Genomic DNA, 15,734 nt, shown 5'->3' with positions numbered 1-15,734 from the left:
GAGCCTGTAGACCAGACATACACAGACAAAGTGGAGCCCTTTGTACAAGTGGAGCCCCAAATTGGTGGCTCCACAATGTTTCATAATTTATATTAATATTTAATCGAATTTAAGTCAGGTTTGCGAAGCTTAGGTTTAGTATCGGGGAAGGTATGGTTCACGTTATATTAATATTAATATAATTATACCATACCTTACCCTGATACTAAACCTAAGCTTCGCAAACATTTCTATGTTCAGTCACGGGATATTCAACTCTAGTTTAATTAAACTTAATTAAAGTGCAATTCTCCATTGTATTGCATTGTAATTGAGTTTAATTAAACTCCAATTAAAACGCAACCCTATATAGGAACGCGTTTTAATCGAGTTCATATCGCAACTATATTAAAAGTTAATTCAACTATATTAAAAGTTAATTCAATGGTGGCTCCACAATTCATGGGACACCTGTATGCGTGTGTGTGTGTGTGTGCATATCGTTAAGATTACAACCAATTTACTTAATTGGTGGGAAGGATAGTGTGTAATGGAAAATATTTCTACTGTGGCCATTTCAAAATGACAGTTAATTTGAGAATTTTAGTTTATAAGTGATATGAATCTGAAAGTGATGAGTGATTTTCTGCCGATCATAAAGAGTGGAAATGCAACTTTAAGTGATTTGAAAGATGCATTAACTTGTAGACTTACTGGAATCTTTCAGTTCTTGTAATATAATACGATCCACCCTCATTACAGGCTTTATAATTTTAACTCGATCTCCCTTTTTGGTTGGTTTGGTGATAAGTAGTATATCAGAAAACAAAAACATCAAGACATCAATCTAGAAGAAATGTACATATGATATATAAACAGCATGTCAAGCATCATGGGATAGGTTGCCATGGTGATAGGAGTCGCCATGGTGATAAGAGTTGCCATGGTACTAAGATGGCCTTGTCCTTGGTTTCTAGCCAGTTGAAATCATGGATACAGTTTGCCATGGTGTTAGATTACCATGGTTGCTAGGTTGTCATGTGATATGTTCTTATGGTTACCATGGTGATATATTGTCATGGTTGCAATGATAATAATTTTCCTTATACACATACTAACCTTTCCACCATCTTTGTCTTTTAATCTGACTGGTCCTTCAAGTAGCAACATTCTTTGTTCGGTTGGGTTAGCACCGAGCATTGGCGACGATAGGTTGAAATGTGTGTAATCTTCAACTAACTGAAAATAAGATATTTACGAATAGTTATGTCTATTTTATTAAAAATGAACATGAAAAAAATACAGAACAAGCAAAATTTTGTCGGGAAAAGGCTAATTTTGTGAACAATTGAGTCAAGGATAAGCTCTATATGAGTTTGTTGAACTAGTATAATATTATATTTCAGGGGCGACAGTAGAAGGGTTGTTGTGATGAATACATTTGAATAAAACATTATGTTCTATTATACATATCAACATTGGAAGTTACTGAGGTATCAACCATAAAATAGTTTACTTTAATTACCAAGTGATATTATCATTTTTTTTTGTCACTGACTTGCCTTACTCATTTCATAATTTGTTATGCCAATGACATCATAGCTTGATAATCTTACACAATTCCTCATTTGCAGTGTCGATGACATCATAGCTAACTAACATTACTCAATTTCTCATTTGCTGTGTCAATGACATCATAGCTAACTAACATTACTCAATTTCTCATTTGTTGTGTCAATGTCATCATAGCTAACTAATCTTACACAATTTCTCATTTATTGTGTCAATGACATCATAGCTAGCTAACCTTACTCAATTTCTCATTTGTTGTGTCAATTACATCATAGCTCACTAATCTTACACAATTCCTCATTTGCTGTATTGATTACATCATAGCTAACTAACATTACTCAATTCCTCATTTTCTGTGTCGATGACATCATAGCTAACTAACATTACTCAATTCCTCATTTGCTGTGTCAATGACATCAAAGCTAACTTACTTTACTCAATTCCTCATTTGCTGTGTCAATGACATCATAGCTAACTAACATTACTCAATTTCTCATTTGCTGTGTCAATGACATCATAGCTAACTAACATTACTCAATTTCTCATTTGCTGTGTCAATGACATCATAGCTAACTAACATTACTCAATTTCTCATTTGTTGTGTCAATGTCATCATAGCTAACTAATCTTACACAATTTCTCATTTATTGTGTCAATGACATCATAGCTAGCTAACCTTACTCAATTTCTCATTTGTTGTGTCAATTACATCATAGCTCACTAATCTTACACAATTCCTCATTTGCTGTATTGATTACATCATAGCTAACTAACATTACTCAATTCCTCATTTTCTGTGTCGATGACATCATAGCTAACTAACATTACTCAATTCCTCATTTGCTGTGTCAATGACATCATAGCTAACTAACATTACTCAATTTCTCATTTGCTGTGTCAATGACATCATAGCTAACTAACATTACTCAATTTCTCATTTGCTGTGTCAATGACATCATAGCTAACTAACATTACTCAATTTCTCATTTGTTGTGTCAATGTCATCATAGCTAACTAATCTTACACAATTTCTCATTTATTGTGTCAATGACATCATAGCTAGCTAACCTTACTCAATTTCTCATTTGTTGTGTCAATTACATCATAGCTCACTAATCTTACACAATTCCTCATTTGCTGTATTGATTACATCATAGCTAACTAACATTACTCAATTCCTCATTTTCTGTGTCGATGACATCATAGCTAACTAACATTACTCAATTCCTCATTTGCTGTGTCAATGACATCAAAGCTAACTTACTTTACTCAATTCCTCATTTGCTGTGTCAATGACATCATAGCTAACTAACATTACTCAATTTCTCATTTGCTGTGTCAATGACATCATAGCTAACTAACATTACTCAATTTCTCATTTGCTGTGTCAATGACATCATAGCTAACTAACATTACTCAATTCCTCATTTTCTGTGTCAATGACATCATAGCTAACTAACATTACTCAATTTCTCATTTGCTGTGTCAATGACATCATAGCTAACTTACCTTACTCAATTCCTCATTTGCTGTGTCAATGACATCATAGGATTCAATTTTACTTTGTATGACATCCAGCTTCTTTCTTTCATGACGTAACTTCAAAGTTCTATTTATCTTGAAAATAAATCTCTCAACTTCTTTTATCTAATAAAAATAAAAGTACAATTCATGATAACAAAAACAGAAGGAAACAATCTAACAAATTATGGAACAAACGTAAAACAAAGTTTTTACAACAGATATAAAAGTAATTGATTCCCAAAATAATTTGTTATTTTGAGATAATTATTGACCTGACTCACCACAGCATGTATTTTGTCTCTGTTTGCCTCTGTTAGTGTATTTGTATAAACAGCTTTAAGTAGCAGTGGATATTTTGTAAGTCTTTGTAGCGGTTCCACTAACAGATCACTTAGTTTAAGTCTATTGCACTCCCTTTGGTTTTCGCACCACTACAAAGAAACAAACATTCTGTGACTCTTTGATTCTTTCTTTTATCAAATCAATAACACTTGATACAATAGAATCAATTAATTATCAATGCAGGACATCTATTTTGATTTTTACAATCCATCTCAGAAAAATAGTTACAGGAGATATCATATTGTTTTGTAAATCTACATAACTGCAGCTAAATGTACTTTTCAAATAGTGACAGCTGGTGTGCAATGTAGGTTTACAAAACATTATGGTACCCCAAGTAACATAACTAAATAATTAATATAGTTAAATTTATCATAGTTAATAATCCCAAGATATTATCTCATGGTTTGTTGCATGGAGACTTTATTGATTGAATGTTGCATCTATAGTTGATATTGTGTCTATTCTGGCCGTAATCAAAAGTCTGTAAGCATATCTCTAGTCCAACAAAATGAAATGGTAGATAACTTTATATTCACAACTCATACATGAATGACATGTGTTATCTACTTTTATAGTTATATTCTGTCTTGACTTTGGTACATTCTTACCTCAACGTAAGTTTTAAAAAGTTCATTCTCCTTGATTTGAGTTTTCATGTAATTGACACAAGAGAATTCTTCAATGCAGTATTTCATATACACACCAAACTTTCTGTCAAACTATCAACAATGAAATAGAAATTCTATGATCACAAATGGAATGTAAATATCAATAAACAAACTTCAACAACATCAGAATCCACATTAGTCAGACAAATACCTGAAAACACAATACAAAACATGTTTTCAACAAGAATTCAAAAATATCACTATTCACTAAAAATGACAAAAATAATCATCAAAATTAGATAATTGAAGATATCACCACGAAACTAACAAATTTGAAAGAGGTCCACATGTAGTACCTATACATGTAATATAAAAACAATCGGACTTGCGGTTTTCAACGAGAAGTCGAAAATATCACTTTTTACCAAAAATGACAAAAATATTCACCAAAATTAGAGAATTGAAGATATCATCACGAAATGAACAAATCTGAGAGAGTTCCACATGTAATACCTATATATGTAATATCAAAGCAATTGGACTTGCTGTTTTTAACAAGAAGTCGAAAATATCACTTTTTACCAAAAATGACAAAAATATTCACCAAAATTAGAGAATTGAAGATATCATCTTGAAATGAACAAATCTGAGAGAGGTCCACATGTAGTACCCATATATGTAATATCAAAGCAATCGGACTTGCCATTTTTACAAAGAAATGAAGAAATCTGAGAAAGAACCATCCAAGGTACTCGCATATCAAATTTGAAAAAATTCTGACTTTCCGAAGAAGTTGAAATTGTAAAGTTGACGACGGACGCTGGCGACGGCGATGACGACGGACAATCAGTATTATGAACAGCTCCGCTGTGTCGACTTTGTCGACAGAAGAGCTAAAAACTGACTTACCTTACTAAAAGCATCAGCTGTGTAAACCGCTGATAGAGGTTGTTTGGTTTGTTTGGAATACTGCACAATTTTAACAAGTCTTTCAACCCAAAATTCTTCATGTTTTTCAAGCAGTTCAAGAACATTACTAAACAGTCTTTCAGAATCAATCTGTAATAAGTGATAATGAAATATATTATTATTATTTATTTCCATTTCTCTAAAGAAATATACCCCACTAACCTGGGGGGGACAGTTTACAATGCGAAAGTTACAGGCGTGACATTAATCGCCTCAATAAAATAAAGTATTATATATATGCATGTATATATATATATATATATACACACACATATACATTGTATATATACACACACATACACAACTCATCTATTGGGGAACTCACACTAACAAATTATATCTAATCTGAAAAGCTGTGTATACAAATCTTGCAAGAATTTGGATGATTTCATGGTTATCCTGAGAAAAAATATATGTAAGTTTATTGATAGGCGAAAGGAACTCGAATTGTGGTTCAATGCGATTAATTCGATCAAAAAGCGGTTTTCGAATATGGTTACATGCTGGACAAACTACCAGAAAATGAGTTTCATCTTCAACAGCATCTGTACATATTTGGCAGGTTCTATTTTCCACTGGAGTTCCATAATATCTACTGGTCTCAATGTGTAACTTATGATTAGAGCACTGGAGTTTAGTTAAAGCTTGTCTGTACAGGGGAACACGAACGATATCCAAATAATTCTCATAAAAAATATTTGTTTTAAATTGGCGAAACGTATGTAACTTATTTCTACTATTTGGGGGTCCACGAAGATCGTCAATTAACGCATATCTCTCTCTTTCTTTTCAATTAACGTTGTTTCATCGGTAATTTGGGAGATAAACCTATTCTCCCAAATAGTATGCATATTGTATTTAATTAATAATTTCTTAATAGCTAAAGCAAAACATGGCTTGTGCCAATTTTTCAGACTCTATATAGGCTTTGTAAACGAGTCGATCAGATGACATTTTCAGAATACGTTTCCAAAATTTAATACGGATTAGATTTCTGCCGATACTAAGTGGATATCGTTCGAGTTCCCCCATAACTGCATTGCTGGTTGTATTTTGCCCCACACCTAATATATATTTACACCACTTTTAAACTGAACATCTTCAATTGGTTTACAATACCGATTACCTATAACTGCTGCTCCATAGTTTAAAATTGGTTTAATTTTCGAGTCAAATAGTTTTTGTAGTAATTTTGGTGAAATCTAGTTACCAATTCCTTTCCTGACCACATACACTGCCTTTGAAGCTTTTCCAGCCAGAATTGCACATGCCAACTTAAATGAACCATTTTTCGACAAAGACAACGCCTAGATATTATGTATTCAGTTCATAAAATATTGAATCTATGTACATGTATGGTAAACAAAAAGACCAATAATGTCAGGAACATAATGTCATGTGACCAACAAGTCATGCATGGCACAGTCCCCGTTAGTTATCAAATTTAAGATATATAGTTTTGTTTATAGTAATATAGCTGGAATATAAACATGTCAGGAATATGATGATTGTTTAACATTTAAATAATTGACATTTGTATCTGATCGTCAAATGAGTATTGAGAGATATTGCTCTGGAACAGCATTAATTAAAACAAAATCAGCCATTATTAATATATGTATAATGAATATATGAAATTTGAACATAGTCAGTCAAAGCATGTCAGAGATATGGCTCTAGAAGCCCATTCATTAAAACAAGATGGCCACTAGTCAGCCATTCAGAATCCAATCTAAAAAATAAAACAATTATTTTAGCACAAAAATAGCCACCATTAGGCCACTTTGAAAAGGATCGTCAAACCAATACATCCGTATATCTGTGACATGATGTATAATGAATATTAAAAATTTGAACATAATCAGTCAAAACAAGTCAGACATATGGGTCTGGAAACCCATTCATTAAAACAAAATGGCCACCGGACAACCATTTTGAATGTTATCTGAAAAACAAAATTATTTGCATCAAGGTCCCATAATGTCTAATGTATATATCAAGTTTGAACAAAATCCATCTGTAAACAGCCGAGAAATGCTTGATTTTTATGATTTTTCAGCACAAAAATGGCCGCCATTCGGCCATCTTGAATCAGATCGTAAAACAAAATGATGTTCATCAAGGTCCTATAATGTCCAACATATACACAAGGTTTGAACAAAATCCATCTGTAAACAGTCGGGAAATGCTTGATTTTGATGATTTTTAGCACAAAAATGGCCGCCATTCAGCCATCTTGAATTAGATCGTGAAACAAATTGACGTGCATATGTATGCTATCATGTATGATGTATGTGTGAAGTTAGATTGTGATTGGTCAAGGCATTTCTAAGATACAGGTCCGGACGAACGCACAGACGCACGCACACACGCAAGGACACACGGAGGTCAAAACATAAGTCTAATAATGCCAGGGACATAATGTACTATATAAACCTAATGTCATGTGACCAATAATACAAAAGACAGAATGTACACAAAACAATGTACTATATAAACCTAATGTCATGTGACCAATAATACAAAGGACAGAATGTACACAAAACAATGTACTATATAAACCTAATGTCATGTGACCAATAATACAAAGGACAGAATGTACACAAAACAATGTACTATATAAACCTAATGTCATGTGACCAATAATGCCAAGGACAGAATGTACACAAAACAATGTACTTTATAAACCTAATGTCATGTGACCAATAATGCCAAGGACAGAATGTACACAAAACAATGTACTTTATAAACCTAATGTCATGTGACCAATAATGCAAAGGACAGAATGTACACAAAACAATGTACTTTATAAACCTAATGTCATGTGACCAATAATGCAAAGGACAGAATGTACACAAAACAATGTACTTTATAAACCTAATGTCATGTGACCAATAATGCAAAGGACAGAATGTACACAAAACAATGTACTTTATAAACCTAATGTCATGTGACCAATAATACAAAGGACAGAATGTACACAAAACAATGTACTATATAAACCTAATGTCATGTGACCAATAATTCCAAGGACAGAATGTACACAAAACAATGTACTATATAAACCTAATGTCATGTGACCAATAATGCCAAGGACAGAATGTACACAAAACAATGTACTTTATAAACCTAATGTCATGTGACCAATAATGCAAAGGACAGAATGTACACAAAACAATGTACTTTATAAACCTAATGTCATGTGACCAATAATGCAAAGGACAGAATGTACACAAAACAATGTACTATATAAACCTAATGTCATGTGACCAATAATACAAAGGACAGAATGTACACAAAACAATGTACTATATAAACCTAATATCATGTGACCAATAATGCCAGGGACATAATGTACTCTATAAACCTAATGTCATGTGACCAATAATACAAAGGACAGAATGTACACAAAACAATGTACTCTATAAACCTAATGTCATGTGACCAATAATACAAAGGACAGAATGTACACAAAACAATGTACAAACCTAATGTCATGTGACCAATAATGCCAAGGACAGAATGTACACAAAACAATGTACTCTATAAACCTAATGTCATGTGACCAATAATACAAAGGACAGAATGTACACAAAACAATGTACTATATAAACCTAATGTCATGTGACCAATAATGCCAAGGACAGAATGTACACAAAACAATGTACTTTATAAACCTAATGTCATGTGACCAATAATGCCAAGGACAGAATGTACACAAAACAATGTACTTTATAAACCTAATGTCATGTGACCAATAATGCAAAGGACAGAATGTACACAAAACAATGTACTTTATAAACCTAATGTCATGTGACCAATAATGCAAAGGACAGAATGTACACAAAACAATGTACTTTATAAACCTAATGTCATGTGACCAATAATGCAAAGGACAGAATGTACACAAAACAATGTACTATATAAACCTAATGTCATGTGACCAATAATGCAAAGGACAGAATGTACACAAAACAATGTACTTTATAAACCTAATGTCATGTGACCAATAATACAAAGGACAGAATGTACACAAAACAATGTATTTTATAAACCTAATGTCATGTGACCAATAATACAAAGAACAGAATGTACACAAAACAATGTACTATATAAACCTAATGTCATGTGACCAATAATGCCAAGGACAGAATGTACACAAAACAATGTACTTTATAAACCTAATGTCATGTGACCAATAATGCCAAGGACAGAATGTACACAAAACAATGTACTTTATAAACCTAATGTCATGTGACCAATAATGCAAAGGACAGAATGTATGCAAAGGACAGAATGTACTATATAAGCCTAATTTCATGTGACCAATAATGCCACCAATACTGCATTGCAGATATGAATAAAACAATAAGAAATGTTGTTATCCACACAACACTCACCTCATTCAAAATACCTTCATTTTGCAAATTTAGTAAACATCTGTAAAAAACCTGTAATAAAGTTATAGCTTGATTATTTATTTATTTGTCACTTAGATCAATAGCAGATAGCCTCATTACAGAATAAAACTCTTCAACCATGTCTTTAGTGATCTGGACAGAATATATGGATGTTATAATGAGAGTACTGTAAATACTTTATTTTCACTTCGAAATAATTTTTGCTATTTTCACTGAAGGAATGATTCAGTGAAAATAAAATCCATCGAATATACCTTTTTTTCCTATATTTTACATTCAACTCATCAAAAATCAGTTTAAATAAATTCCATACAAAACAACCTAAAAAGTATTTTAAATGAAAATTAATTTCAGCTAAAATAAAGTATTTTAGCGTATGCACTCAGTGTACAGTGATTGTATCAACTGATGCTGTTGTACTTCCTGAGTGCATACTTTACTGTTTTCATCACATGATATAGTAGACCTGCATCCAAAGATATGTGAATGTAATCTAAATAAACTAATCTAAGAATGGTGACGTAGCAGCAACGTTTTTTTACAGAATGGTAAATTCTATATTTAGTGAGCTGTCAACTGAGGGGATTGAACCCACAACTGAAGCAATGCAAACATACTAACGGTACGCATATGTAACTCTCTCCAATCATAAATAAAATGCAAAGCCACTTACATCTGTAATAACTTTTAGTTTGTTTATATAAGTAACTTCTGTAACCATTATTTCCCATATAGCCTCTTGTTGATCTCTTCCCCGTTTCCCCATTTCTTTGACTCCATCAACAATGTCAGTCCAAGCTCCCTAGAAATATACATACAATCAATATTATTCATATAATAACCTTATACAAGTTATATGATATTACCAGTACTAAGGATCTATAAGATAAGATCACATTTGATTTAAAAAAATAGTGATTTTGTGGTTTGTGTTCTTCTCAGATAATAATAGTGTCCTTGTTTATTCACAAAGTGTGTGATAAATAAGGTTTAATATGCTTTTGGATGTAGCACAAATCTTGCTCATTTCTGCTCAGGCAATCAAACATTTTCATGCACCTACTGTGTTCTGTGTTGCTATTGGTTAGAACTGACAAACATTTCCATACACCTACTGTGTTCTGTGTTGCTATTGGTTAGAACTGACAAACATTTCCATACACCTACTGTGTTCTGTGTTGCTATTGGTTAGAACTGACAAACATTTCCATACACCTACTGTGTTCTGTGTTGCTATTGGTTAGAACTGCATTCAATTGATGAGCACAAAATGGGATCATTTTAAATGTGAAAGTTTTTCCGCTTGTTTTATCTTCATTGCATATCATCGTACATAGTTATGGAAGTACCAGACTGTACCTGCGCAAATGGTACCAGACTGTACCTGCACAAATGGTACCAGACTGTACCTGCACAAATGGTACCAGACTGTACCTGTCCAAACGGTACCAGACTGTACCTGTCCAAAAGGTACCAGGCGGAACCCATCCTAAAGGTACCTGGCGGTACCCATTCAAATTGTACCAGGTGGAACCCGTCCTAATGTTACCAGGCAGTACCCGTCCAAATGATACCAGACTGTACCCGTGCAAATGGTACCAGACTGTACCTGTCCAAATGGTACCAGACTGTACCTGTTCAAATGGTACCAGACTGTACCTGTTCAAATGGTACCAGACTTTACCTGTTCAAATGGTACCAGACTGTACCTGTTCAAATGGTACCAGACTGTACCTGTCCAAATGGTACCAGGCGGAACCCGTCCTAAAGGTACCTGGCGGTACCCGTTCATATTGTACCAGGTGGAACCCGTCCTAATGTTACCAGGCAGTACCTGTCCAAATGGTACCAGACTGTACCTGTCCAAATGGTACCAGACTGTACCTGTCCAAATGGTACCAGGCAGAACCCGTTCAAATTGTACCAGGTGGAACCCGTTCAAATTGTACCAGGTGGAACCCGTTCAAATTGTACCAGGTGGAACCTGTTCAAATTGTACCAGGTGGAACCCATCCTAATGTTACCAGGCAGTACCCGTCCAAATGGTACCAGACTGTACCCGTCCAAACGGTACCAGACTGTACCCGTCCAAATGGTACCAGACTGTACCTGTCCAAATGGTTCCAGACTGTACCTGTCCAAATGGTACCAGACTGTACCTGTCCAAATGGTACCAGGCGGAACCCGTCCTAAAGGTACCTGGCGGTACCCGTTCAAATTGTACCAAGTGGAACCCATCCTAATGTTACCAGGCAGTACCCGTACAAATGGTACCAGACTGTACCCGTCCAAATGGTACCAGACTACCTGTCCAAATGGTTCCAGACTGTACCTGTCCAAATGGTACCAGACTGTACCTGTCCAAATGGTACCAGGCGGAACCCGTCCTAAAGGTACCTGGCGGTACCTGTTCAAATTGTACCAGGTGGGACCCGTCCTAATGTTACCAGGCAGTACCTGTTCAAATGGTACCAGACTGTACCTGTCCAAATGGTACCAGGCGGAACCCGTTCAAATTGTACCAGGTGGAACCCGTCCTAATGTTACCAGGCAGTACCCGTCCAAATGGTACCAGACTGTACCTGTGCAAATGGTTCCAGACTGTACCTGTCCAAATGGTACCAGACTGTACCTGTCCAAATGGTACCAGACTGTACCTGTCCAAATGGTACCAGACTGTACCTGTCGAAATGGTACCAGACTGTACCTGTCCAAATGGTACCAGACTGTACCTGTCCAAATGGTACCAGGCAGAACCCGTTCAAATTGTACCAGGTGGAACCCATCCTAATGTTACCAGGCAGTACCCGTCCAAATGGTACCAGACTGTACCTGTCCAAATGGTTCCAGACTGTACCTGTCCAAATGGTACCAGACTGTACCTGTCCAAATGGTACCAGGCGGAACCCGTCCTAATGTTACCAGGCAGTACCCATCCAAATGGTACCAGACTGTACCTGTCTGAATGGTACCAGACTGTACCTGTCCAAATGGTACCAGACTGTACCTGTCCAAATGGTACCAGACTGTACCTGTCCAAATGGTACCAGACTGTACCTGTCCAAATGGTACCAGACTGTACCTGTCCAAATGGTACCAGACTGTACCTGTCCAAATGGTACCAGACTGTACCTGTCCAAATGGTACCAGACTGTACCTGTCCAAATGGTACCAGACTGTACCTGTCCAAATGGTACCAGACTGTACCTGTCCAAATGGTACCAGACTGTACCTGTCCTAATGTTACCAGGCAGTACCCGTCCAAATGGTACCAGACTGTACCTGTGCAAATGGTACCAGACTGTACCTGTCCAAATGGTACCAGACTGTACCTGTTCAAATGGTACCAGACTGTACCTGTTCAAATGGTACCAGACTGTACCTGTTCAAATGGTACCAGACTGTACCTGTCCAAATGGTACCAGGCGGAACCCGTCCTAATGTTACCAGGCAGTACCCGTCCAAATGGTACCAGACTGTACCTGTCCAAATGGTACCAGACTGTACCTGTCCAAATGGTACCAGACTGTACCTGTCCAAATGGTACCAGACTGTACCTGTCCAAATGGTACCAGACTGTACCTATCCAAATGATATGTACATGATATCAATACAAGTGGTACCGGACATTAATTTATTGAAGTCATTGTGATAAAAGTGCAGTAAATTGCTAGAAGTCACTTGTTACATGTTTGAATGTTACAAGTAAAATACTGACTAACCAGTGCATACAAGTTTTCATTTTGAGTCTTGTTTTTTTTTCTCGGTGTATTCATTGTATCAGGATAATCAGGAATACCATGAACTGAATAGAAGTCTAACTTTTCTGTTAATGTATTCATTCTCTCTTTGTCCTAGAATAAAAATGATTGGTTTGTCAACATATATTAAGCCTTCCAGCAAAAAAGTACCAGGATGTGTGACCTCTTGAGGTCATGTATAAAGACTAAATGCTCTTGATAGCATTACAAAACATTAATTTAGTAAACAAACAGCATGCATGCATGCATGTACCCCATATGAAAATTTCTGTTTGACACACATATGTTTTGGCGATGCATAGTTTGTATGTCTGTTATCAGTTAGCTCAAAAGCTAATAACAGTAGAGTAACCAATGGATTAAATACTGGTTAATGAAATTCTGCATAGGTATGTCTCTAATGCATACTTTTGGATTCAAAACCTAAAATTTAAGACATGTTTTCGGTTCCCTCTCTGGACACCAACAGAATATTTACTGTTGTACATAACAAAAGAGCTCAGCACTGAACACAAAGAAATGTTTATCGACTTGAATCCAAATCCCCTTTGTAAGAGTTGTGAGCAAAAACGTAAAATTGACGAGAATTCACAATTATTAATTTAAAATTAATGTGCATGGATTTGAACCCAAACCTCTTCACATCTCAGTCTATTCATGGCACTATATAAATTCAGTTGAACATATTTAAATTATTGTTTCTATATTATATGATGGAAAATCAATTATTAATGAGAATACAGCATGTTTTGATGAAATATTTGTTCATTTTATGCAAAACACACTTCTACCTTCTAAGCATACACTTACCTTGTTCATAAACATTTCTCCCAATCTAAACGGTGTTCGTCTAATAGATTCCCCTCCTGATGGCAGTGGACTGGTTGGTACTGATGGTGACATACTATCGTTGATATAAGATATGATATTCTTTAAACCTCGCTGACTCTAAACAAACAAAATAAGATTATAGTTGTCATAGTTGTTGAAAATTAAAATTATTCAAAATATAATTAACCTTAGGTTTATAAAAATTGGTTGACAAATATGCATGTTTCTCTATACTACCAGAGCGTTCCAAATCAGAAAAATGCGAATGCGCATGCACATGCACGAGGTAGCTAGGATACTGGGATGTCCAGATGGATCAAAAAAGCTGCTCACGATATGACGAATTACGATAATTATATTTTCTGCATATTTTGGATGTATTACATTGTTTCACTATGAATGTGGTAATACATGTTTTATTGTTTTATTACAAACTGCCTATGTCATGTCAGAAAGTCGAAGTATCAGTCTCGCTTTCTACGAGATGAGACTTGAATGGGATCTTGACATGATGTCACCATACAGTACTATGCGCATTGCAAACCCCAAGAAATGTACCTCTGATACTACTTAGATTAATTCTTGGTTGGTATTTTTTAAATTGAATTCTTTGAACACAGCAATTTTTCATGCAAAATTTGGATGCAACATACATTGTGTTCACTAATCTATGTAAACCATGTTAACAACGGACGCGAAGACGGGAGAAAATAGAACAAGTTTTGTGTCTCTCTCATTCTCAACTGTAGTAGTGTTCACACTATACCAAGTACAGGCTAAGATTTAAGCTGATTTAGACTTATCCCACATATTTGTATTTCGGCTAGACCCAATTGCATCCACACCAGTCCCTAGGGGCTAAGGGGCGCCATCCGTCGGTGACCTTGTTAAGTCGCTGCTTACGAAAAATCCTTCTAATTTAGCTTGCATATCCTGGTAAGCATTTTTGTTGTTCCTCAGCGAGGAGTCCAACTGTCTCAAGATTTCGCTGTCTTTTCATATACTCAGTAAAGTTGCACATAGTTGATCAGGTACAAAATATTCACACCCAAAAGTCGCCACAGAGGGCGCTTAGCCCTGGGCTAAGCATTCACATACACTTCATTAACCCGCGTCTCAAAATCGGATCAGATTTATCCGTACTTTCCTTAGCCCATGCTAAGCGTTCACACACATGCAGGCTGAAGAATTTGACCTCTTAGCCGGTGCTAAGAAGCTGTACGTGAATGCAACTTATATTTCCATGGTGATTTGCATAAATGTGTTAAAATGTAAGGTTCTGTAAATGCATTAATTATTCACTGTCTTTTAATTTCGCTGATAAGTAAAATTTGCTAAATCAAATCTACATGGACATGTACCAATGTAAAACTAAAACTCATTGTTTCCTTGACAAATATGTTAAATTAAAACACAGTGAATATGCTCAAAACATCGAAATGGTAAAATTGAATGTCAGTGAAAATAAATGGTTTTACAGTATTTTTGCACAGTTGCCATCGTTGATCTGATTATGAAACACACTGATATGTATGATGTATGTGCCAAATACGAATGAAAATGGTGCATAAATTGTGGAAATATAGTAGTAAGGCCAAAAAGTCAGATGGCTGTCAATCGACCATCCTTGACCAGATTTTGGAACAAATTGTTATGGACATGCATCTTAACATGTATAAAGTACATGTATGTGCCAAATTTGAGTGAAAACTGACAGAGCACGT

The 15,734-nt window shown here is 35.3% G+C and overlaps 1 protein-coding gene across 1 annotated transcript in view; it reads right to left on the bottom strand.

Moving 5' to 3' along the window:
• The window catches only part of LOC100375315 (pleckstrin homology domain-containing family G member 5-like), a 62,571-nt gene that overhangs the window by 11,928 nt on the left and 34,909 nt on the right, over positions 1 to 15,734 (bottom strand). Inside the window, exons 9-18 of the mRNA XM_002733401.4 lie at positions 13,990 to 14,127; positions 13,141 to 13,272; positions 10,092 to 10,220; positions 9,398 to 9,448; positions 4,938 to 5,087; positions 4,029 to 4,139; positions 3,357 to 3,506; positions 3,061 to 3,198; positions 1,099 to 1,218; positions 694 to 826 (exon numbers count right to left, since the gene is read on the bottom strand). Coding sequence (XP_002733447.2) covers positions 694 to 826; positions 1,099 to 1,218; positions 3,061 to 3,198; positions 3,357 to 3,506; positions 4,029 to 4,139; positions 4,938 to 5,087; positions 9,398 to 9,448; positions 10,092 to 10,220; positions 13,141 to 13,272; positions 13,990 to 14,127 — 1,252 coding nt within the window. The remainder of the gene's footprint in view (positions 1 to 693; positions 827 to 1,098; positions 1,219 to 3,060; positions 3,199 to 3,356; positions 3,507 to 4,028; positions 4,140 to 4,937; positions 5,088 to 9,397; positions 9,449 to 10,091; positions 10,221 to 13,140; positions 13,273 to 13,989; positions 14,128 to 15,734) is intronic.

This window comes from Saccoglossus kowalevskii, chromosome 15, assembly GCF_978046115.1.
Source record: "Saccoglossus kowalevskii chromosome 15, keSacKowa6.1, whole genome shotgun sequence".
Lineage (NCBI taxonomy): Eukaryota > Metazoa > Hemichordata > Enteropneusta > Harrimaniidae > Saccoglossus > Saccoglossus kowalevskii.
This window is presented reverse-complemented; position numbering and strand designations above follow the sequence as displayed.